The following is a 23,061-nucleotide window of genomic DNA, read 5'->3' as shown; positions in this document are numbered from 1 at the left end:
AGGATGTCGCGCAGCAGATCAGCCGGCAGGAGGGACAGTCAACGAGCAGCGTGCAAGAGGTAGCCTCCCGGCCCTGGACGAGAGAGAAACACAAAAGAGCCGGTGAGAAAAGAAGAGAGGATACAGAAAATGAGTGTGGCAGGTGTGGTAAGACAGGACACAAAGACATCAGAAAATGCCCAGCAGCAGATACTGAATGCAGACAATGCAAAAGAAAAGGGCACTGGGTGAGAAAATGACGGCGAAAGAAGTGAGTGAAGAGAGCTTTTACCTGGGCACAGTGAGTAATAACAATGAGTCAGAAGAAGCTAAATGGATTGTGTTGCTTAAGATAGGTGATACTCCAGTTAGTTTTAAGATCGATACAGGAGCGGATGTTACCTTAATGAACACTGTGACATATGAAAAGCTTCACCCAAGATCTCAGCTCCTTCATTCGAACATAGCACTAGACAGCCCAGGCGGATCACTAAATTGCATCGGACAGTTCACTGCAGAAGTAGAGCATAAAGGTGGAAAGTATGCCATTACCGTGTATGTGGTTGCGGGAGGAACTGTCAGTAACCTTCTTAGCTGACAGACAGCTGCTGAGATAAAAATACACCTGAAAGAAGGCGCGGAGCCATACGCAGTACATACTGCGCGGAGGGTACCATTACCGCTGCTTCCTAAAGTTACAGCAGAACTACAGAGAATGGAGGAACAAGGAAAGAGTCACACAGCCTACAGATTGGTGTGCACCCATGGTACCGGTAATGAAGCCAAATGGTGCTGTCAGAATTTGTGTGGGATTAAATAAACTGAATGACAACATAAAAAGAGAGAGGTACATGCTTCCCACAACAGACGAGATTCTAGCTAAATTAGCAGGAGCAAGCGTCTTTACATCATTAGACGCAGCGTCAGGATTTTGGCAGATACCGTTATGTAATGAGAGCAGCTTGCTGACAACATTCATCACTCCGGTGGGACGCTATTGCTTTAAGAGACTCCCATTTGGAATCAGCATAGCTCCAGAAATCTTCCAAAGAAAAATGAAGGAGCTTTTAATGGACATGGAAGGAGTTTCTGTATACATGGATGATGTGATCGTGTACGGGAAGGATCGGGCAGAGCACGACAAACACCTGGAAAAAGTGCTGAATAGGATGGAAAGTGTGGGCCTCAAATTGAATAAAGATAAGTGCGTATTCAGGAAAGCAGAGTTGAGCTTCTTGGGTCACGTCGTGGATGCACAGGGTGTCAGAGCAGACCCTGAAAAGGTGCGTGCAATAAGTGATCTGCAAGAGCCGAAAAATGTAAACGAGTTGAGGAGAGCGTTAGGCCTCATAAACTACATGGGTAAATACTAGGGATGTGCATAATTAATCAACGATCGATAATTGATCGCTAAGAATTTCGTCGATCACGTTTATTTGTTATCGATTAAACTAATGCAGGTTGCGTTGCGTAGTGTGAGTCTTGAAGCAATGGAATTAATTTTAGCACGGAGGTAAAAGGTTGTAAAAGGTTACACCTGGTCACATAAATGTGTTTTTGCAAAACGGATATAAATCCGATCTTGAATTCCCGCGCTATATGCATATTTAAATTGTTGCACGTCACCGAAAGCAACTGATATGAGCTGCATTTTATTGATCATCAGCGAAAATTTCTAAATCAAAGACCGCAACAAGACGGCAACAGCCCTGGTAAGATCATTTCGGTTCTTTACTTTTAATGAAGATGATTGTGTGTTGATGAATGACTTTCACTTTGATTTGCGATAGTTTGCACGTTGGCTTGATGAATAGATTCTCATCTGTGGTGATGCGTGTTGAAGTAGCGTTGTCATATCTGGCTATAACATGACATATAGCCTATCACACGCTCTCACACGTTTATTTCTTAGCATTTTTGGGATAAGTCAAATTTACATATGTGGTTTCAACAACCAGATGCATTTACTCTTGTCCAGTTTCGTCTGGAATGCGTCTCAGATCTCCTCCTGAAGTGGTTTGAGCGATCGGATTTAAATCTGCCGCAAATGCGTTTCGGAGGGCATTTACATTTGGTCTTTTCACGATCGGATAGCTATCCGACCACAGAAAACGGATGAAGTGGCCATGGGTCTCTGGATGAAGTGGCCATGGGTCTCTGTTTAAGAACGCCGGCTCGCAGCTGCAGGCTCCGCTGTTCTAGAGCACCGCAGGGCATATCTTCAAGTCTACCGAACGTCCTGATCACTGCCACAAGTTGATCTTCTTGTAATAAAGATCTCATCGAGGACAAACAAACTGTATTTTTGTATTTTCATTGCATTTTTAATTTATAAAAAGTTAAAGAAATAATGAATTTCAATATAAAAATATTAATGATTAATCGATAGTCGATCGTTAATTCTCCCGACGATCGACTAAGAAAATTTAATCGAATGCCCATCCCTAGTAAATATATCCCGGACTTGGCAATGAAGGGAGGTCCTTTGTATGAGCTGCTCAAAAATGGACGTGCATGGACATGGGATCAGCCACAGAAAAGCGCATTCAACAGACTTAAAAGCTCACTCACAAAAGCTCCAGTCCTGGCACACTATGATCCGGGAAAAGAAACAGTGGTGTCAGCGGATGCTAGCAGTTACCGTATCGGCGGTGTTTTACTGCAAAAACATGACGACAGCTGGAAACCGGTCGCGTACTGTTCTAGAAGACTAACTGATTCTGAAACGAGATACGCCCAGATTGAGAAAGAGTGCCTTGCAGGCGTATGGGCGTGTGAAAGGTTCCAGAAATACTTAGTGGGCATGGACACATTTAAATTGATCACTGATCACAAGCCATTAATACCGCTAATCAATAGTAAAGACTTGGACACTGTGCCAGTGAGATGTCAGAGACTCTTGATGAGGCTCATGCGGTTTAATGCGAAAGCGGAGTATGCGCCTGGCAAAAGCTTGGTTGTGGCGCGAAGCCCACTGAACACTACGGAAGACTTCATGACAGCAGATGTGAGTTGTCACGTGAATACAATCATCAGATGTCTGCCTGTGTCACAGCGTAAGCTGACAGAAATAAAAATGGAGACACAAAAGGATGAGCAGCTACAAACTGTGGAGAGATTCGTCACGGAAGGATGGCCGGAATATGCTAAAAGTGTTCCTGATAGTGTACAGAGTTTTTACAAATGTAAAGACTCTTTGTCAGTGAGTGAGGGACTGATTGTGCTGGGGAATCGCATAGTAATTCCCAAAGCGATGAGACACAAGATGCTTAGCAGAATTCATGACGGACACCAAGGTTTGTCCAAATGCAGGGCACGCGCTCAAGAGACTGTGTGGTGGCCTGGGATTTCTGAGGATCTTAGGCGAAAGATAGAGACATGTAAGTTTTGCATAGAAAATAAACGTGCGCAGCGCAAGGAACCTCTCCAGTCAACACCACTGCCGGAACGGCCATGGCAGCGAATAGACACAGATTTGTGTATGCATAAATCGAAACAATATCTGGTGGTATCTGACTACTATTCGCGCTACTTGGAAATTCTTCTGCTACATGTCACAACATCTGAACATGTTATAGGCCTATTTCACACTTCCTGCTTCCGGAACGCGTAGTAGGGATTCAGAACTTCCGGTCAACAGTATTTCTCGATAAGGATTTAGATTATCAGCCATAATGTCTAACCCATTCGAGGTAGACTGACCACGAGCTATGAGGTTGTGAAACGAATGTTTTTGCTCCTGTAGAAGCTATAAGTTCATATGAAATCAACCTTGTTTTAAAAAAAACATGTTTTATCCGCGATCTTATGAAAAAAAACTACACTACCCACAATCCTAAGCGTAGCAGCAACGTCTGCTGATTGGTCCAACTCGCTGTTACCATAGAAACGTTTACCTTACTGGCGAACGGCCCGCCGCTGTTGTTGTAGTGTACTGGGTTGCTCTGTGTCAGGATATAGACAGCCATGCCTCAGCTTTCACGCTTTTCCTTGAGAGTTTTCATTTACCATCCGAACCACATCGTCATATGTGACTTCAGGCAGGCTGCGGAGAGATTTGGTCAGCGGTATCTATCGGACTCCGCCATTGTAAAAAGCTAATCGGAAGAGCCGTATCCCTACTAAAAGACGTACTTCCGGTCTTCAATTTTTTCGTGACATAGGCCTATTCAGAGACTCAAAGCGTTATTTGCGTGATTTGGCATACCAGAACAAATTGTTAGCGACAATGGACCGCAGTTCTCCAGTGAAGCCTGGAGAAGCTTTTGTGGTATGTACGATATTCACCACATCACATCGAGTCCGCACAATCCACAAGGTAACGGACATGTGGAACGGGCCGTTCAGACAGCGAAGCGCATTCTGAAACAGGATGACCCGTTGATGGCACTTATGTGTTTCCGAGCCACACCCGCCTCCTCTACAGGGGTCAGCCCAGCGGAATTGCTAATGTGAAGAAAAATCTGTACCACTCTACCCAAAAATCTGAGACCAAAGTGGCCAAACAAATCAAGTGTGAGAGAGAAAGACAAAGCAGCAAAAGCAAGCATACTACTTTAACAGACGACATGGTGCGAAGGACTTACCTGTTCTTAGGCCAGGGAATTCAGTCTTGTTAAAGCTGGAGGATGAATCTAAATGGACAGGACCCGCTACGGTGCCGGCAGAGAGCACTACTCCACGGTCATATGAAGTTTTCAACGAAAGGGGGAGAGAGAAACGGAGAAATCGCAGGCATCTTCAGTTGCTGTCATGATTCTGCCTTCATGTCCCAGATCTTCTCTTGTCTTGAGGCAGGGTCATGACAGACTCATGTTTTATGTGTAAGCACATGGCCATTTGTTTGGGCCGTGTGCTTGCGTTGTCTTGTCACCTTACCCCGCCCCCTTGTTATCTCATCTTGTATCATCATATCATCGCTTACACCTGTGTTCCTGATTAGTTTGCTCCCTATTTAATCCCCTCATGTTTTCTGTCCTGTGTCGGTACATTGTCAAACATTGTGTTATACTCTGTGACAGTCCTGTGAGTAGTTCGTCTGTATCCTGTTAATGAGAATTGTGAGTTTGTGTTGCTGTTTGTTTACTGTCAAGTAATCGTCAAGTCAGAGTCTAGTCTTCGTTTATTATTTTGTCTTAGTCAAGGTGAACTCTCCTCCAGTCCTGTTTTGCCCCCTCATGGGTTTTGTTTTCTGTTTTGTGTCGTAATAAACCTTGAGTGTCTGCAAATCGTCTGCGTTTAAGTTCTCTCCCTCAACCACATGACAGTTGCTGCCGGACGGAGTTCCGGGAACTATTGTAAAGACAGTGGAGAGTTCAGAACAGTCACCACGGGAAGTTCAGCTTCAAAGAGACTCTGATTTTTCTGCAGTGATAATATACTGTCGGTAATAAATGTCTTTATTGTGTTATATGGCCAGGCTTGGTTATACCTGAACATAATAAGTAATATTCTAACATTTGATGTGAAGAATTAAGAAACAGACAGGTGATAGCAAAGACAGAGTAAAGTTGTGTTTAAAGAAAATATGTTCTGATAAGCGAGTTCTAGAGAGTTAAATACATTGTCATCTTTGTTATGTAAGGTTACTGAAACATGATGTTATAATCATAAGATAAACAGAATTGTAACCTGAAGTATTTGACTAAAAGGGGGAGGTGTCAGGGTATTGTAAATTACCTCTTTAGTTGTGATGTTCTATCCAGCCCACTAGGGGGACTCAATGAGCACTGAATGCTACAGTGACAGAGACAACGAATAACGGGGGTTCCTTATGTAAACAAGCTGAAGACAGTATTGTTGTTCCATGCGGCTCTTCAATAAATATAATAGACACGATTAATGCCTCCATGCAAATGCATATAAGACAGTCACTCCACTTGTTTCTACTCTAAGATCACTACACAGCAAATGACGTTTAAAGACAAAATCGTCCGGCTTTTAGTAATGCTTATTTAGAATCATAACTTTGTATATTATTTATGTAATTATTGTACCCTTAATCGATCACACATGTACCATTTTAGTTTATCAATTATTATTATGCACAGTTTGATTGAATACATATATAAAGGTAATATACGCTTTATAATCAATAGATAAAGCTATAAAATTAGCTTAAATGTTCAGTTCTCTCTATACCTTTATCAACTGTATAAACTAACTTCACAACTTTTACTTGCACTGATATAGCAAGACTTTTTCTTTTAGTTGTCCTCTTTCATAGACAGCTATTTTCTTCTTGTTGTGTAAATTTGTTTAAATTCTTTATATTTTTCGATTTCTTAATATTCTGTAGTGAATCGCGCTGCTTCTCTCGTGAGAAATGAACCTCAGTTTCCCTCTTTCTCAGCCTGTGATTGGCTGTTCGCTACTGATGTCACTCCTAAACTCGGGATCAAAGCCTGAGCTGACAGAGAATGTTGATGAACAGCATCATGGTACCAACTAAGCCAGGCTGGATTGGTTTGGTCAACTCATTCTGTAACCCTGAGTTTGTTCATCATGGTACAGGACACTGATGTTGTTCTTTGACCTGTTTCATCACAGAAGCTCCACCTCTTACAACACTAACCAGGAAGAGGAGGACTTGTTATTTCTCTTTTCTGCCATACTGACTTTGTCTCGACAAAAGCAATAAAGAATCAGCGATCAGTGGAGTACGAAGGGGAAAACTTTACAGAAGAATTTGAGAAGTTTCTTTCTGAGCAAGTTTGCTTCTGATCTTTGTGATTCTCATGGTGATTTGTTTTTTAAACCGTTGTTCAGAAAGTGAAAGTAAAGTTTAGATTGCTGGAGCTCAAACAGTGAAAATGGCTTCACTAAATGTCTCTGCAGAAGAGCTTTCTTGTCCTGTGTGCTGTGAAATCTTCAAGGCTCCAGTTCTTTTATCCTGTAGTCACAGTTTCTGTAAAGAGTGTCTTCAACAGTTCTGGAGAACCAAGGGATCTCAGGAGTGTCCTGTCTGCAGGAGAAGATCCTCAAGATCTGATCCTCCAGTTAGTCTTGTGTTAAAAAACTTGTGTGAGTCGTTCCTGAAGGAGAGAAATGAGAGGCGTTCATCCGGGTCTGAGGAGATCTGCAGTTTACACAGTGAGAAACTCAAACTCTTCTGTCTGGAGGACAAACAGCCTGTGTGTATCGTGTGCAGAGATTCAAAACAACATGACAATCATAAATTCAGACCCATCAGTGAAGTGGTTTCCTCATATAAGGTAAGACAAATGTTTCTTGATTCACATGTAAAGTATCATAACAGTCATAAACACAGATCGTTCCGGTTACTAACGTATCCTCGGTTCCCTGAGATCATGAGCACTGCATCAGTAACTGACGTATGAGGAAAACTTAGTTTTTCTCTGAATACTGAAGCCTGATTGGTTTTTGCAACAAATGTCACTCAAATTTGCTCTTTTAAAGAGGTCATGTGACAGTTCTGAAAAGAACATTATTCCGTGTATTTGGTGTAATGCATAAGGCTTACGTGGTTTTAGGTTCAAAAAAGTAATTATTGTAATATTTAATAATTTTATTGTTGCTCCTCTATGCCTCGCCTTTCTGAAACGCGTTGATTTTTACAAAGCTCATCGTTCTGAAAAACGAGGTGAAAAAATCCTGATGAAATTAGTTTTCAGCACGACTTAAATATGCAGTCGGCCCCGTCCGTTTTGGCGGCTGAAAAGCCGTTTGTCTGTAGAGGCGCACAGACGTGAACCAATCAGGCTTCAGTGTTCAGTGTTGATCTGATTGAACAGCTGCAGTGATCAGGACTGGATGTGTTTAGTCCAGCTGAACTACATTATAAATGCAGTTTCATAGATCTGAGGAATTAGTAACTACGGGGGCAAATACATTTTCACGCCGGCCCAGTTGGTATTGGATAACTTTTTTGTTTCAATAAATAACATTGTCATTTACAAACTGTACTTTGTGTTTACTCAGGTTGCAATTTCTGAATCAATTTAGTATGAGATGCACACAAAAACTAAAGAAATCAGGATGGGGGCAAATACTTTTTCACTGCATTAGGGATCGTTCGGCATTTATGGAAGGGGCCACCGGAGGAAAATAGGGGAGGGTCATGTCTTTTTATTCTTTGTTGAGGGGAGGGTGGGGGCAAATACTCTTTCACTGCAGATCGTCACTGTATTTTCTTCTCTTCACTGTAATCTGGTGTTTTATGTATTTTTGTTCAATTCTAGGAGGAGATCAATACAGCACTGAAGTCCTTACAGAAGAAACTTGAACACAATAAAAAAATGAAAGCAGAGATTGAGAAAACAGTTCGACACATCAAGGTGAGGAAACAGAAATGAGAGTCATTTTCATTACAGCTGTTGGATCACTATATACAGTTCTGTCAGGTCCATTAAGTCAAGAACACACAGACAATAAAAATAATTTAAGAATTTTTATTGAATAGATTGCAAACAAGTTCATGTTCCTGAATTGAAATTTGGCGGTATGGCTCTGTTCAGGGAGTCCTCTGACCTTTCATGAGCATCATGAAAAAGCAGAGAGTCAGAGGACAGCAGCAGCATTAGGGAACGTTCACACAGTTTAGGACTGTGAGAGCTAAAATATCCCCCTGTGAACAGAGCAGGCAACATGACATAAAGCAAATGCCACGTTATGCATAAGGAGGAGCTGGGGAGGTGGCGGGCAGCAGGAGCGAGCAGCAAGCATGTATGAGCAAACTGAATGTGCTTTAAATAGGGCGCCTTGTTTGAGCTTTGGCCATTGAGCAGCGAGGGGAGTTAACCAGCTAATGCAGCTCAGCTGAAGCAGATCAGCTGACGGGACAGTGTTGTTAGCAAACAGCATTAGCAGCGTCTTGACTACCTGGCCTTCCAGAACTGACGCTGACGCTCAATTTATGATCTGATATAATGGATAATAGTTTATTATTTCTGTAAATGATGAGCAGCAATCTGCTTCTGGATCTGTTTTATGTCGGATATTCATTACATTACATTTACATTTATTCATTTAGCAGACGCTTTTATCCAAAGCGACTTACAAATGAGAACAATAGAAGTAGTTAAACTAACAGTAGGACAACAAAATGCAAGTGCTATGACCCTTCTCAGTTTAATCTAACGCAACTTTTTTTTTATATATATATTTTTTTTATATAGTTATAGAACAGAATAGAATAGAATAGAGTAGTAGATAAAGTGTTAGTATTACTGGATCAAGTGCTGTCGAAAAAGAAGCGTCTTCAGCCATTTCTTAAAAGTGGCTATGGACTCACAGTGGCTATGGACTCAGCCGCTCTGGGTGAGATTGGCAGATCATTCCTCCAGCAGGGAACAGTCATGGTAAAGGTCCGAGAAAGAGATTTTGTACCTCTTTGAGATGGCACCACAAGACGACGTTCGCTTGCAGAGTGCAAGTTCCTGGATGGCACGTAAGTCTGAAGTAAAGAGTTAAAGTAAAAGGGAGCAGAACCAGTGGTTGTTCTGTAGGCAAACGTCAGTTACTTGAATTTGATGCGAGCGGCAACTTGCAACCAGTGCAATTTTGTGAGGAGAGGAGTGACGTGTGCCCTTTTCAGCTGGTTAAAGACCACTCTAGCTGCGGCGTTCTGGATCAGTTGCAGAGGTTTGACTGTGCAAGCTGGAAGACCGGCCAGGAGAGCGTTACAATAGTCAAGTCTGGATAAAACAAGCACTTGGACAAGGAGCTTAGCATGTTCTGATAGGAAGGGCCTGATCCTCCTAATGTTGTACAAGGCAAATCTACAGGACCGGGCAGTTCTAGCAATGTGATCCGTGAAGTTCAATTGATCATCAATTACCACACCAAGGTTCCTGGCTGACCTAGATGGAGTTATGGATGACGAGTCTAGCTGAATGGTAAAGTTGTGGTGAAGCGTGGGGTTGGCCTGGACCACGAGTAGAAATGTCTGTCAGGCAAGCTGAGATGTGAGCAGCTACCGTCGGATCGTCAGGCTGGAATGAGAGGTAGAGTTGTGTGTCATCAGCGTAGCAGTGATAGGAAAAGCCATGTTTCTGAATCACAGATCCTAGTGATGTTATGTAGATGGAGAAGAGAAGCGGTCCCAGCACTGAGCCCTGAGGCACTCCAGTAGCTAGATGTTGTGTCTTAGACACCTCACCCCTCCATGATACCCTAAAGGACCTACCTGAGAGGTAAGACTTGAACCATTGGAGTGCGGTTCCCGAGATGCCCTTCATCTTTAGGATTGACAGGAGGATCTGGTGGTTAACTGGTGTCAAAGGCAGCAGATCCAGCAGGATGAGAACTGAGGATTTGGAGGCTGCTCTTGCCAGTCTCAGAGCTTCAATTACTGAGAGCAGGGCAGTCTCATTTGAGTGTCCGTGTTTGAAACCAGATTGATTGTTGTCCAAGAGGTTGTTCTGTGTAAGGAAGGAAGAGATCTGGTTGAAAACAACTCGTTCAAGTGTTTTCGCGACGAATGGAAGGAGAGATACCGGTCTGTAATTCTCCAGATGTGCTGGATTTAGAGTGGGTGTCTTAAGCAGTGGGGTACACGAGCCTGCTTAAATGCTGTGGGAAAGGTACCAGTGTGAAGAGAGGTGTTTATGATGTGTGTGAGTGTGGGTACAACTGAGGATGAAATGGCTTGAAGTAGGTTAGTGGGAATAGGATCAAGCGGACAGGTGGTAGTGCGATTGGAAAGGAGGAGATTGGAGACTTCTGCCTCTGCAAGTAGAGAGAAGGAGGGTAGAGAGTGTGTATTACCTGGAAAAGTGTGTGTGTCAGTTTGTGGATTGGTAAATTGGCCGCTGATGGAGGTTGTTTTATTTATAAAGAATGTAGCAAAATCGTCAGCTTTTAGTGTTGATGAAGGAGGAGGAGGAGGAGGGTTGAGAAGAGAGGAGAAGTTTTTGAAAAGCATGCGCGAGTCTGAAGAATTGTTAATTTTGTTGTGATAGTAAGTCATTTTAGCAGTAGAGATATTAGCAGAGAAGGAAGAGAGGAGGGACTGATAAAGACCAAGGTCAGTAGGATCTTTCGATTTGCGCCACTTCCTCTCTGCACCCCCGAGTTTCGAACGATGTTCCCGGAGAACATCAGATAACCAGGGGGCAGAGGGTGTGGTGCAGGCTGGCTTGGAGGACAGGGGGCAGAAGGTGTCCAAGCAGGATGTTAAAGTGGAGAAAAGATTATCAGTTGCACTGTTAGTATCTAGTGTTGAAAGCTGATCAGGTGGAGGAAGTGTGGATGAGACCAAAGAGGAGAGGCGAGAGGGTGAGAGTGAGCGTAGGTTTCGCCGAAAGGTGACCTGTGGAGGAGTGTGTGTTGTGTTCTGTGGCAGGTTGATGTTGAGAGTGAGGAGGAAGTGATCTGAGGTGTGCAGTGGAGTGACCAGTGTATGGTCAGTGGAGCAGTAGCGTGTGTAGATAAGGTCTAATTGGTTACCTGATTTGTGAGTAGCCGCAGCAGATACTTGCTTGAGGTCGAATGAGGCGAGCAGAGTGTGGAAATCAGCAGCCTGAGGCTTTTCTAGGTGGATGTTGAAGTCTCCAAGAACTATTAGAGGAGTACCATCCTCAGGGAAGGATGAGAGTAGCACATCAAGCTCTTCCAAGAAACAGCCAAGCTGCCCTGGGGGACGATATACAACTACAAAATGGATATCAATAGGGCTAGTGATAGTAATTGAATGTGATTCAAATGAGCTGTGTTCACACAGAGGTGGTAAATGATCAAATTTCCAATCGTTTGAGATGAGCAGACCAGTACCACCACCCCTACCAGTCAGGTGAGGGGTGTGTGAGAAAGTGAATTTAGTGGAGAGGGCAGCCAGTGTTCTCTGGTCTGATCCAGGTCTCAGTCAGGGCCAGTAGACTGAGACCCAAATGACTAGAAATAGATGTAATGAAATCAGCTTTAATTTTAGGATAATAGAGTTTATCTTGGACATTAATGATGTGTGTCGATTGGCAAGGCAAGGCAAGGCAAGGCAAGGCAAGTTTATTTATATAGCACATTTCATACACAATGGCAATTCAAAGTGCTTTACATAGAAGAAATTAAAATAATAAAAGAAATAGGAATAATTAAAACAGTTTAAAAAAATAAAATAAAATACAGTACAAACAGTCGGACGAACATTGGCACAGTGCTCATTCAGTAAATGCACAGCTAAACAGAAGTGTTTTGAGTCTGGATGTGAAAGTGACTGTAGGAGCACATCTGATCTCCTCTGGAAGCTGTTCCAGCATAATAGCTAAAAGCGGACTCACCATGCTTAGAGTGAACCCTTGGTATTTCTAGTTGATATGATCCTAGTGATCTGAGTGATCTGTTGGGTTTATATTCAGTGAGCATATCTGCAATGTATTGAGGTCCTAGGCCATTGAATGATTTATATACCAGTAATAATACTTTAAAATCAATCCTAAATTTAACTGGGAGCCAGTGTAAAGACCTGAGGACTGGTGCGATGTGTTCATATGTTCTGGTTCTGCTCAGCGTTCTGTATGAGCTGCAACTGTCTTATGGTCTTTTTGGGAAGGCCAGTGAGGAGTCCATTACAATAATCCACCCTGCTGGTGATGAAAGCATGCACAAGTTTCTCTAAGTCTTGTCTGGAAACAAAGCATCTAATTCTTGCAATATTTTTCAGATGATAGTATGCTGATTTAGTTATTGCTTTGACATGACTACTGAAACTAAGGTCTGACTCTAGGGACACACCGAGATTCCTGACTTGATGTTTAGTTGTTTGACCCCTAGAGTGAAGGTATGCATTCACCTTGAGAACTTCATCTTTGTTTCCAAACGCAATGACTTCAGTTTTGTCTTTGTTTAACTGAAGAAAGTTTTGACACATCCAACTGTTGACTTCATCAATGCATTGGCACAGGGAGTCAATGGGGCTGTAATCGTTAGGCGATAGGGCTAAGTAGATCTGTGTGTCGTCTGCATAGCTGTGGTAAGCAATTTGGTTCTTTCTCATTATTTGGCTCATTGGGAGCATATACAGGTTGAACAGGAGTGGTGCAAGAATTGAGCCTTGAGGTACTCCGCATGTCATGGATGTCCACTCAGACTTATGGTCACCTATACTCACATAATAACCTCTCCCATCTAAGTATGACCTGAACCATTTTAGGACTATCCCAGAAAGCCCCACCCAGTTTTCCAGTCTGTCAAGAAGTATGTTATGATCAACAGTGTCAAATGCAGCACTGAGGTCGAGTAGAACCAGCACTGATAATTTGCCTGAATCAGTATTTAAGCGAATATCGTTTATTATCTTTATGAGCGCTGTCTCTGTGCTGTGGTGCGGTCGGAAACCAGATTGAAAATTGTCAAAGTATCCATTCAAGCTCAAGAATTTGTTCAGCTGATTGAAGACAACTTTTTCAATGATCTTGCCTATGAAAGGAAGATTTGAGATCGGTCTATAGTTGCTTAATATGGTCTTATCCAGATTGCTCTTTTTTCAGGAGGGGCTTGACAACTGCAGTTTTCAGGGAGTTTGGAAAACTTCCATAGAGAAGTGAGACATTTACCACTTCTAGGAGATCTGCTTCTAAACTGTTTAATACACTTTTGAAAAATGATGTGGGAAGTGTGTCAAGAGCGCATGTTGATGTTTTAAGGTGCTGTACAGTTTCTTCCAAAATTTTGCCATCAATTTCTTTGAAATCAGACATAGTAACTACTTTCTCAGGTGGTCTGATCTGTCTAACCTCAGTGCAACTCAAGGGTGTGCTGATCACCTTTCTGATATTACTGATTTTCTCAGAGAAGAAAGAGGCAAACTCACTGCACTTGTTCTCTGAGAGCATTTCACTGGGAATCTGGCTTGGAGGGTTTGTCAGTCTCTCTACAGTAGCAAAAAGAGTGTGTGTGTTGTTTAAATTGCTGTTTATAATATTTGAGAAGAAAGTCTGTCTAGCTTTGCCTAGTTCCATATTAAAAGCATGAAGGCTGTCTTTGTAGATGTTATAATGGACTACAAGTTTAGTCTTCCGCCACATGCGCTCTGCTTTTCTGCTTTGTCTTTTCATATTTTGCACTGCTGTTGAGTTTCTCCAAGGTGCTTTTTGTCTGCCACTCTTCTTCCTGACTTTAACAGGAGCAATATCATCAATTATACCTTTAACTTTTGAGTTAAAATAATCAAGGAGAAAATCAACAGAGTCTGCAGATATGCTTGGTGTTAAGGATATAGCCTTCATAAATAGTACACTAGTGTTCTCATTTAAGCATCTCTTCTTGACAGACACAGATCTAGCTTCAGTGGCAGGAGAGATCAATATATCAAAGAAAATACAGAAATGATCAGACAGTGCTACATCCTTAATGACAATCAATGAAATGTTTAGACCCTTACTGATAAGTAAATCTAGAGTGTGTCCACGATTGTGTGTGGGTCCATGTACATGCTGAGTCAGATCAAAAGTTTTTAAAACAGTTTTAGAGAGACCAGAGACAGGAGATGATTGAGATGATTGAAGTGAATGTGATGTGATTTCAGTCTCAAGCTGAGCACACAGAGCATCAGATTAAACAGCAGTTTGAGAAGCTTCATCAGTTTCTCAGCGATGAAGAACACGCTACAGTCACTGCACTGAGGGAGGAAGAGGAGCAGAAGGAGCAGAGGATGAAGGAGAAGCTGGAGGAGATGAACAGACACATCTCAGCTCTTTCACACACAATCAAAGACATGGAGGAGATGATGAAAGCCAGTGACGTCTGCTTTCTGAAGGTCTGATCTCAGGTCATTGGTTGATTGATTGATGATTGATTGAGTTCTTGATGATAAATGGTGTGTTTGTTCAGCAGGAGTTTCCAGTCTCAATGGAAAGGTGAGTGATCTGCTCCTGTCTCTGGTCTCTCTGGTTCTGATCCAAAGCCACTGCAGTTCTGACTCCTGAATGTTCTTCCAGAGTCCAGAGCTCACAGCCGGATCCACAGATGGCTTCTGGAGCTTTGATTCATGTGCCACGATACTTGGGCAACCTGACGTTCAGAGTCTGGAAGAAGATGCAGGACATCGTCCAAAACAGTGAGTCTGACAGCAGGAGATCTGAGCTGGACATGATGGATGGGTGGAGAGTTAAGGGCTGTACACACCGGGACAAATATCGGCGCGCGTTATTCGCCAGCGTTTTTCAACACGTTTTTTTGTGTTCACACCCAAGCAATTTTCGCTGACGATGAGCCAAGTGAACATGCAAATTCATTCCCTGACATTAGTTGGCGCTTAATGTAAAACAGAAATACCCCGGTACACAAGGTGGCGCTGCGCAACTTTACGCTTCTGACACTCGCTTGTCACTCAGAAAAAGAGAGCAAGTATTTACGCGCTTGTCAAAATCATACAAAGAAAACAATGAGACCAGCAACTCTACATTCATCTTGCCTTGCATCTTCCTCGTCTTATTTCTTCCCGGCAATTAGGGCTGGGCGATATGGCAAAAAAAAAAAAATCTAGTTTTTTTCTTAAAGTTTGACCGATTCACGATTTCGATTTCGATTTTTTTTTATTGTGTAACTAGTCAACTTAAAACATTACAACAACATGACTTAAGTAACATTCTCTTTGTAAGTAACTTGAAAAACCATTTGGTTAAGGAACATTGTATTTTTAATGGCCTTGCCATACTTGGTCAACAAGGTGTAAATAAATGTAAAACAAATTCACGAGTTAAATATCTTTGCAGAAGATTTGAATGAAATATGAAAGTAAATATTGTGCAATTTGAATGAAACATTAAATACTTCTGAATATATAGTAAGAAAATAACCATTTTAACCAATGTAAACATTACATCAGTCAACTCAAAAAGTTATGCAAATTTTCAACAGTAAAAAAAAACAAAAAAAACAACACTTTGTAGACCATCGTGCAAACATAAAGCATGTTAATAAACTGCGCTGCACAAGTGCGCATTTAAAAGTTCACGGCACAAAGCGAAGAAATGTCGAGCGCACAAATCCTAGTGTCTGTCTGTCCAACAGTTTATTGATCATTTGTTTCTTCACAGTTTTAAATTCCAGTTATTGTGCGTTTGATGCCGATTTAGTCCTTGTGATGTGTGATCTAACAGGCACACGGTAGCGCGAGTCGTTTAAAAACAGCAACAAACTCCAACAAAATAAAGTCATTTTATGCAAATCCACAGCCTTTTCTCTACAGATCAAGCATTATAATGTGAATATCATATTGGAGAGAGTTTTACCGTGCTTGTATGCTGCTGTAACCGGATGAGGCGCGCGCGCTGTTTGAATACTGAATGGAGAATGACTGACAGCCGCAGAGGAGGGAAAACGAGTTTTCGTAAACTTTAATGATGTAAATAGACTTCTGTCCCTCACATTAAGCTATGAAATAGGCTTCAGATGAATTTGTCACCCAAACTGACGTGAAAAAAGCGGGAGGCGCCGAAAAGCGCGCTGTTTGCATCCCTGTACTTGGAAAGGAATGAAAAATGCATCTCTTTGCCATCTGTAACCATGGTGACGTGCCGCCCGTTGTGGCCCTGTTGCGTGGGGATGGCGATTGTGGGTCCGTCCCGGGTTAACATGGTGACGGCTGTGATTATTCTGCCATTGGTGCAATTACAATATCTATTTTTTTTTTTTTTATTAAAAAAATCGCGATACCTCGATTTAATAAAAAAATAAATCGTCTTAAAACGTAAATTTGAATTAATCGAAAAAATCGAAAAAATCGCCCAGCCCTAGCGGCAGTGTAGACGCTACTTGGCGTATGTGTTTGAGCGCCCCCAAGTTGTGTTTTACTGTCACTTCAGAAGCTCCAGACACGTGAGCAAAAGCGCCAATCTCATTGGTCGGATAGTTTTTGACGCGGCGCGTCAAACCAAAAAAAACGAACCCGAGATGTTTTTTGAAAAATGACACTTTTACGTGTGCCGTTTTTCTTGTCGGTGTGCACACTCACATTGGCGCCTTTTGTTTAGTCACGAGGCGTTAAACGTTGGCGAATATCTCACGCGAAATTCGTCCTGGTGTGAACAGGCCTTTAGAGGCTCTTCATGACATAAGCCGCTTTCCGACCAAGTAGTTCTAGGAACTTAGTTCTAGGAACTATCCACTTCTAAACAGTTCTAAGAACTACTCTCCCCCAAACTCGGTTTTGCTGTTTGCGTTCGCACTGGCCAAGTGGCCATAGGAACTGGTAGGAGGGGTAAGGGAGTGACGCAAGCACGGTGACTTTTATTTTGACGGCGCGACGGACCTTTATTTTGGCGGCGCTGAGAACGCCAGAGCAAACAATGCTCGCATTCTCTGTGTTTATTAGTTAGCAAACAGTAGTCTAACAGTACTGTTTAATATCTTATTAGATAGAACTGTTATAGAAAGTAGACAGTATATGAAAAAAGGTTATTAGTAGGGGTGTAACGATTCGTTTTAACAACGATTCGATTCGTATCGCGATTCATGGTTGTCGATACGATTCAAGGACGATATTGGTTCATTTAGAACGATACGATCCGAAACGATTCATTGACTTGAAATCGATTCAGTGACTTTTTAGCCAAAAATTCTTGTAAGGTAATTAGGTATCAATTAATTATGGATATAAACAAACAAGTAAAACACAAATTAATGTCAAATGCATTCACATTTTATTTTAATAGGTAGGACTGAACGATTATGACAAAAATGATAATTGTTGATTATTCCCTTGAAATTGTAATTGTGATTATTAATTACGATTATCACAACATTGAATGGTGTTTTGAATAGTTTGGCCATGGGACCCACATTTCCCCATGGTCATCAAGCCGCGACCCACCTTTTTAGGAATTTTATAGGCCTATTATAATACTTATATTATAATTATAATAATTTGTTTACACAAAAATTGTTGACACACAAGTTCTGTCCCCCTTTACTTAACAAAAAAATAAAAAATAAGAATATGACAAATACTGATAGACAGTAGGCACTGCGAGGTTAAGCTATTTAAATAGTAGTCCCAAACTAGTTTGTGTTAATACAATCTTGGTATGAGCCACCACAGTCATATAAAAATATACAAAATAACCAGTAAGTGGCATTTTGTTATGGAAACAAACAACAGTTAGGCCATGATGATACACAATACTTAGAAGAACTGGTAAAGAAACATGGAAACTGCTCCTGATAAATAGCAACACACATGACGTACCAATAACGTAATTTATTGGTATTTTACTTTTATTTCTTAACTTACTAATTTACGACGTTGCATTCTCGTATGACTTTAGTGAAGTGATACAGCGCGCGCCGGCGCATTTGCGCGTGCGATTGAAGAGTGCGCGCTCCTGCAGTACAGCGGCTGAGAGGACAGGAAAATCTGTTTATCTGAGGTGAGAGACTTTGCGCCACTTGACTGTTGTCTTCGCGCTGCTGCTGGCACGTCACGCATGGCGACGACGACAAAGATAGGCAGGCTGAATCGAGTCACGTTTAACGCCTTTATCATTAAAAGTGCAAAGAAAAAACATCCATATAAAGTCTGACGTGCTTAAATCCAATGCGCTATTTCCTAGTATCGATATAATCGATTCATTACCTTTTAAAACGATATTAGATCGATATATGTCGTCCGGAAAGCCAACTTGCCGAGCACAGATCGATCCAGTTGGATCGTAGGAATATAAATCGATACATCGATGTAGTCGATGAATCATTACACCCCTAGTTATTAGCCTACATAATCATGTTTGGCTTGGTCCCCTCAAAGTTGCGTTGGATTTTCTCTTCATCATTTAAGGTTTAGAGACCCATCTATCACTGTTTTCCATGTTTGTATAGTTAGTTTATGGAGTAAATATAGGCTATAATCTGTGTGTTTACATTCTAGCTGTTTTAAAAATGGCGGGTGCTGGTGTTCCGCGTGCGTTCGGTCATCAGCGTACACTAACGTCACGGATAGTTCCTATAGTGCTGGTTTAGACCCTACTCTGAAGTAGGACCTAAATTAGTTCCTACAAATGGAGTTCCTAGAACTAAAATCGTTCCTAGTTCCTGCGGTGCGAACACGCTGACATCCGGGTACTATAGCCAATAGTTCTAGGAAGTGTGAAAAGGTTCCTCCGGTCGGAAAGCGGCTATAGATAGATAGATAGATAGATAGATCTAACACAATTAGAATTTTGCTAACATGATGCTAACACATTTATCATGTTGTTAACATGATTAGTATGTTGTTAGCATGATGCTAACATGATTAGTATTTTGCAAACATGCTTTTAACCAAATGTTAACAAGATTAGCATGTTGTTAGCATGATGCTAACACAATCACAATGTTGCTTGCATGTTTTAGCAATATGCTAATATGATTAACATGATGCTAGCATGATTAACAAGTTGTTAACATGATGCTAGCATAATTAACATGTTATCATGGTGCTAACATGATTAGAATGTTGCTGCTGCATTTTAGTTAGCATTATTGACATGTTTCAACACTTAGTTAATCGCCATTAGCATGTAGCTATTCTGCTAGCATGTGAAACATGATGGAAGTCCTGTTTGCTAGCATTAGTCAAAGGAGCCAACCACCATGTCTCTACGATCTTCTGGTGCAAAGATATGGGTCTTGCTGAACAGTTGCTAGGGTACTCTGTTTAGTTGCTAGGGAGTGGCTTGGCAGCTGCCAATGATGTTACTTCAAAGGCTGCTTGCCAGTATGAATGATATAAACCAACCGCAACTCCTCTATGACATTCAGATTAGAAGATATCCCTCTTTGGAGTTGGGTTGCTAGGGTGCTCGACAATGGTTGCTAGGGCGTGGCTATGAAGTGTTAAAGGTGATTCATGATTGTAAGTCAAACACAACAGACAGTCATAATAAACTAATTTAAAACAAAACACAGACTATAAGAGCCAGTAAAATGAAGATGATCAGATGCTGAAGATCAGACACACACTTACAGTTCTTCATCATCATCATAAATCTCAACACATCTCAGTGATTTACTGTTATTTAACTTTCCCAAAGTATCAGTTTCTCTTGATGGACACAAATGTCTGAATCTCATATTTATTGTTTGTAGTTGATGCCGTTAAACGCTGATGATAAAGCGAGTGTGAAACTAATAACAGCACTGACAGTGATCAGAGGAAAGTGTGTTTGATCAACAGGACGAGTGTCATAACTCATAATAATCTGTGTTGGGTTCAGTCTTGATCATTATATGAAGATCAGAATAAAAGCATCTGTTGATTGTGTCTCATCAGCTCCTGTGATTCTGGACCCAAACACTGCAGATCCACGTCTCGTCCTGTCTGATGATCTGACCAGTGTGACAAACAGCTGGAACAAACAAACTCTTCCTGATAATCCAGAGAGATTTGACTGTTGTCTCTGTGTTCTGGGTTCAGAGGGCTTTAGCTCAGGAACACACTGCTGGGATGTGGAGGTTACAGAGAGTGAATACTGGACTCTTGGAGTAACTACAGCATCAAAACAGAGGAAGGGAGGGGGTTTCTTCTACACTGATGTGGTTTATGAAGAGGACGAGGATGAAGAGGACAAGGATGAAGAGGACAAGGATGAAGAAGACGAGGATGAAGAGGACAAGGATGAAGAGGACAAGGATGAAGAGGACGAGGATGATGAGGATGAAGAGGACAAGGATGAAGAAGACGAGGTTGAAGAGGACGAGGTTGAAGAGGACGAGGAAGAAGAGGACAAGGATGAAGAGGACGAGGATGAAGAGGACAAGGATGAAGAGGACGAGGATGAAGAGGACAAGGATAAAGAGGACGAGGATGATGAGGATGAAGAGGATGTCTGGAGTGTGCAGTATAATCAGTACGGAGTGTCTTTAGGTTCTGGTTTTCTTGTTAAACAGAAGCTTGATCGTGTGAGAGTTTATCTGGACTATGACGGAGGAACGGTGTCGTTCTCTGATCCTGTAACTAACACACATCTACACACATTCACAACCACCTTCACTCACACACTCTTTCCAGTCTTCGAGAGTTCTTCCTCTCTGTGGATCTTACCGGTCAATAGTCAGTAAACGTCACTCCTGTAGATCTGGATCTTCCTGCTTTCATCATGTCTCCAGTATGTAACCCATATCTCATGAGTAAGAGAGCTGTTGATCTGAGTATCAGTACGCTGGCTGTGATTGGGCCGTGATGATCACATGACTGATATCCAGCACTAGTTTGAGATTATTGTCTGATGAGGTCCTGGCAACCGCTTCGTTATATTTCCCGGGAAGGCATCATACAGCTAAAGACAACATGACATCTTGTTAAAATTATGAGTAATCTCCATGGTGATGTGTGTCACAAGCGCAGGGCTGCCAACTCTCACGCATTGAGCGTGAGACTCACGTAATTGACACTTTTCACACATTCTCACGCCACACATCCATTTTCTCACACACAGAAAAATTGCGGAGCAAAGAGGTACTTTTAATATTAAACTAATTCTCAGCTCTTTAGAGTCCGTCAATTTTATTACGAAATTCAGACAACAATATGTTTGGCGCTTGTAAATGTGACGTGACAGATCGCTGAGCGCCTCAGTTCAAGTGCACGTGAACCGATCATCTGTTACTTTTTATTTAAAGATGCAGTACAACTTACCGAAAGTATACATAATATCGACCAATTAGTGTTTTTCAACCACGGAAAGAGGTCCATATAACAGCAGGAGAACAATTATGTCACATAACGTTACATTTACCTCAGGAAAGCCATTTAATGACCTGTTAATTGAATAGAAAAAATAGCTAGAGAGGAGATTTTGCTGAGCACTATATTACATATTTATTATATTTTTACTTATGTCATTAAATAATTGTTATTATAACAAAAACTGCATTATATTTAATGCCCTCTATGTTTACAGCATTAGGTGAGATTATTTTTTTAAATAAAATTTAAAATAAACATGTATCCAAATTAGTCAATATTGAATCAAAATCGGAATCAAATCACAAGAATGGAAATGAAATTTAGAAATTTTTGTCAAGCAATAATAAAAACTGTACACTACCAGTCATTGTACAATGTGAACATTGTAACATGTTGTCCCTAAACTTCATAAAATTCTATTTAGTCCCCCCCCCCCCCCCAAAAAAGATCTCACTCCAAGCTAAACTCAAAAGTTGGCAGCCCTGTTGACACAAGCTAAGTCTGATACTGCCATTTCTGTTTTATTATTGATGAGTCTGATATTGGTTTGCCATTTCTGTTTTCCTATTTTTTATTTTAACCCCTTACCTGGCAGGGATCACTGGTGATCCTAGATTATTTTAGTTCAAAATATGTTTGAGCTTATATATCTCAATATTAATAACAGTCTGGTTAAATTTGAGTCTTGAACTATAAACTCTCAAGGGTTGGCTTTCTAAATGTATGTGTGTTATGTTTCTATTCAGAATTACTTATGAGCAGTAACCTTTTTATTTTGGGCATTTCATGTATGCAGCACTTGCCAAAATTGGGGGTGATGAGCAAGGGGTTTTAAGTCTGACAATGTTTTTGCTACTCCTGCTTAAGGCTGCTCTTATTTGCTGTATCTGTGCTGTGCTGTTTTACATGGTATTACTATCTTAATCTTGTAGTTCTGTAAAGCACTTTGTTCAGTCAGTGGCTGTTATAAAATATATGATATATAAATAAAATTAACTTGAACTTTGATGTTTTGTACCCCTATATATATAAAAAAAATCTCCCTAAATAAGAGTGTTATAACATGCTTTAAGTGCTATTTTAAATGCATTTAAATGTATTTTCAATAGACTCACACACAGATCCTGTGAGACGCTTCTGGAAATCAACATCATGATGGCCGAACACCAGTTACCGATAACATTGGCCACTGCACTGTTTAAGGTCAGCCTGTGTGTCAGAGCAGGCACGGCGTTATGGGTGGGCCTGACGGGCCTAGGCCCACCTACTTTTCAACAGGCCCACCCAAAACTTTTCTTAAAAAAAAAAAAGTTCTAATTTTGTCAAGAACTATAAAAAATCGTCAATAAGCTCATAATTTGTGCTAAAATAGTCTAAATGTTTAGTTTTAAAAACAAATTTAAAAAGCTGGTTACGTCTTTTTTGATGTTTCTGCGCAAATTCAGCAGACAGTTGTTCGG

At 41.2% G+C, this 23,061-nt stretch overlaps 1 protein-coding gene across 3 annotated transcripts; it reads left to right on the top strand.

Annotated features, from left to right (window-relative positions):
• The first annotated feature begins 1,148 nt into the window (after nucleotides 1-1,148).
• Nucleotides 1,149-22,602, top strand: LOC308700597 (E3 ubiquitin-protein ligase TRIM35-like). Of its 3 annotated transcripts, XM_081382273.1 has the most exons (7): nucleotides 1,149-1,183; nucleotides 6,332-7,193; nucleotides 8,181-8,276; nucleotides 14,462-14,692; nucleotides 14,767-14,792; nucleotides 14,874-14,992; nucleotides 20,186-22,602. In XM_081382273.1, the coding sequence occupies exons 2-7, from the start codon at nucleotides 6,792-6,794 to the stop codon at nucleotides 20,971-20,973; spliced, it is 1,662 nt and encodes a 553-aa protein (XP_081238399.1). In that variant the 5' UTR covers nucleotides 1,149-1,183; nucleotides 6,332-6,791; the 3' UTR covers nucleotides 20,974-22,602. The 3 variants fall into 3 exon arrangements, with proteins under 3 accessions (XP_081238399.1, XP_081238400.1, XP_081238398.1); XM_081382274.1 differs by lacking the exon at nucleotides 1,149-1,183 and having other exon boundaries at nucleotides 5,744-7,193; nucleotides 14,770-14,792; XM_081382272.1 differs by lacking the exon at nucleotides 1,149-1,183 and having other exon boundaries at nucleotides 5,744-7,193.
• Nucleotides 22,603-23,061: the final 459 nt, after the last annotated feature.

The sequence above is a fragment of the Scardinius erythrophthalmus genome, assembly GCF_964197995.2.
Source record: "Scardinius erythrophthalmus genome assembly, chromosome: 13".
NCBI lineage: Eukaryota > Metazoa > Chordata > Actinopteri > Cypriniformes > Leuciscidae > Scardinius > Scardinius erythrophthalmus.
Note: the sequence above shows the minus strand (reverse complement) of the source record. Positions and strands in the feature narration are given on the sequence as shown.

What these genes read in the sequence shown, in the direction of transcription:
- LOC308700597 (XM_081382273.1), top strand. Translation starts at nt 6,792, where the DNA reads ATGGCTTCACTAAATGTCTCTGCAGAAGAGCTTTCTTGTCCTGTGTGC. An exon ending in AAGTGGTTTCCTCATATAAG is followed by an intron (nt 7,194 to 8,180) that starts GTAAGACAAATG and finishes GTTCAATTCTAG; the next exon opens with GAGGAGATCAATACAGCACT. An exon ending in TTTCCAGTCTCAATGGAAAG is followed by an intron (nt 14,793 to 14,873) that starts GTGAGTGATCTG and finishes ATGTTCTTCCAG; the next exon opens with AGTCCAGAGCTCACAGCCGG.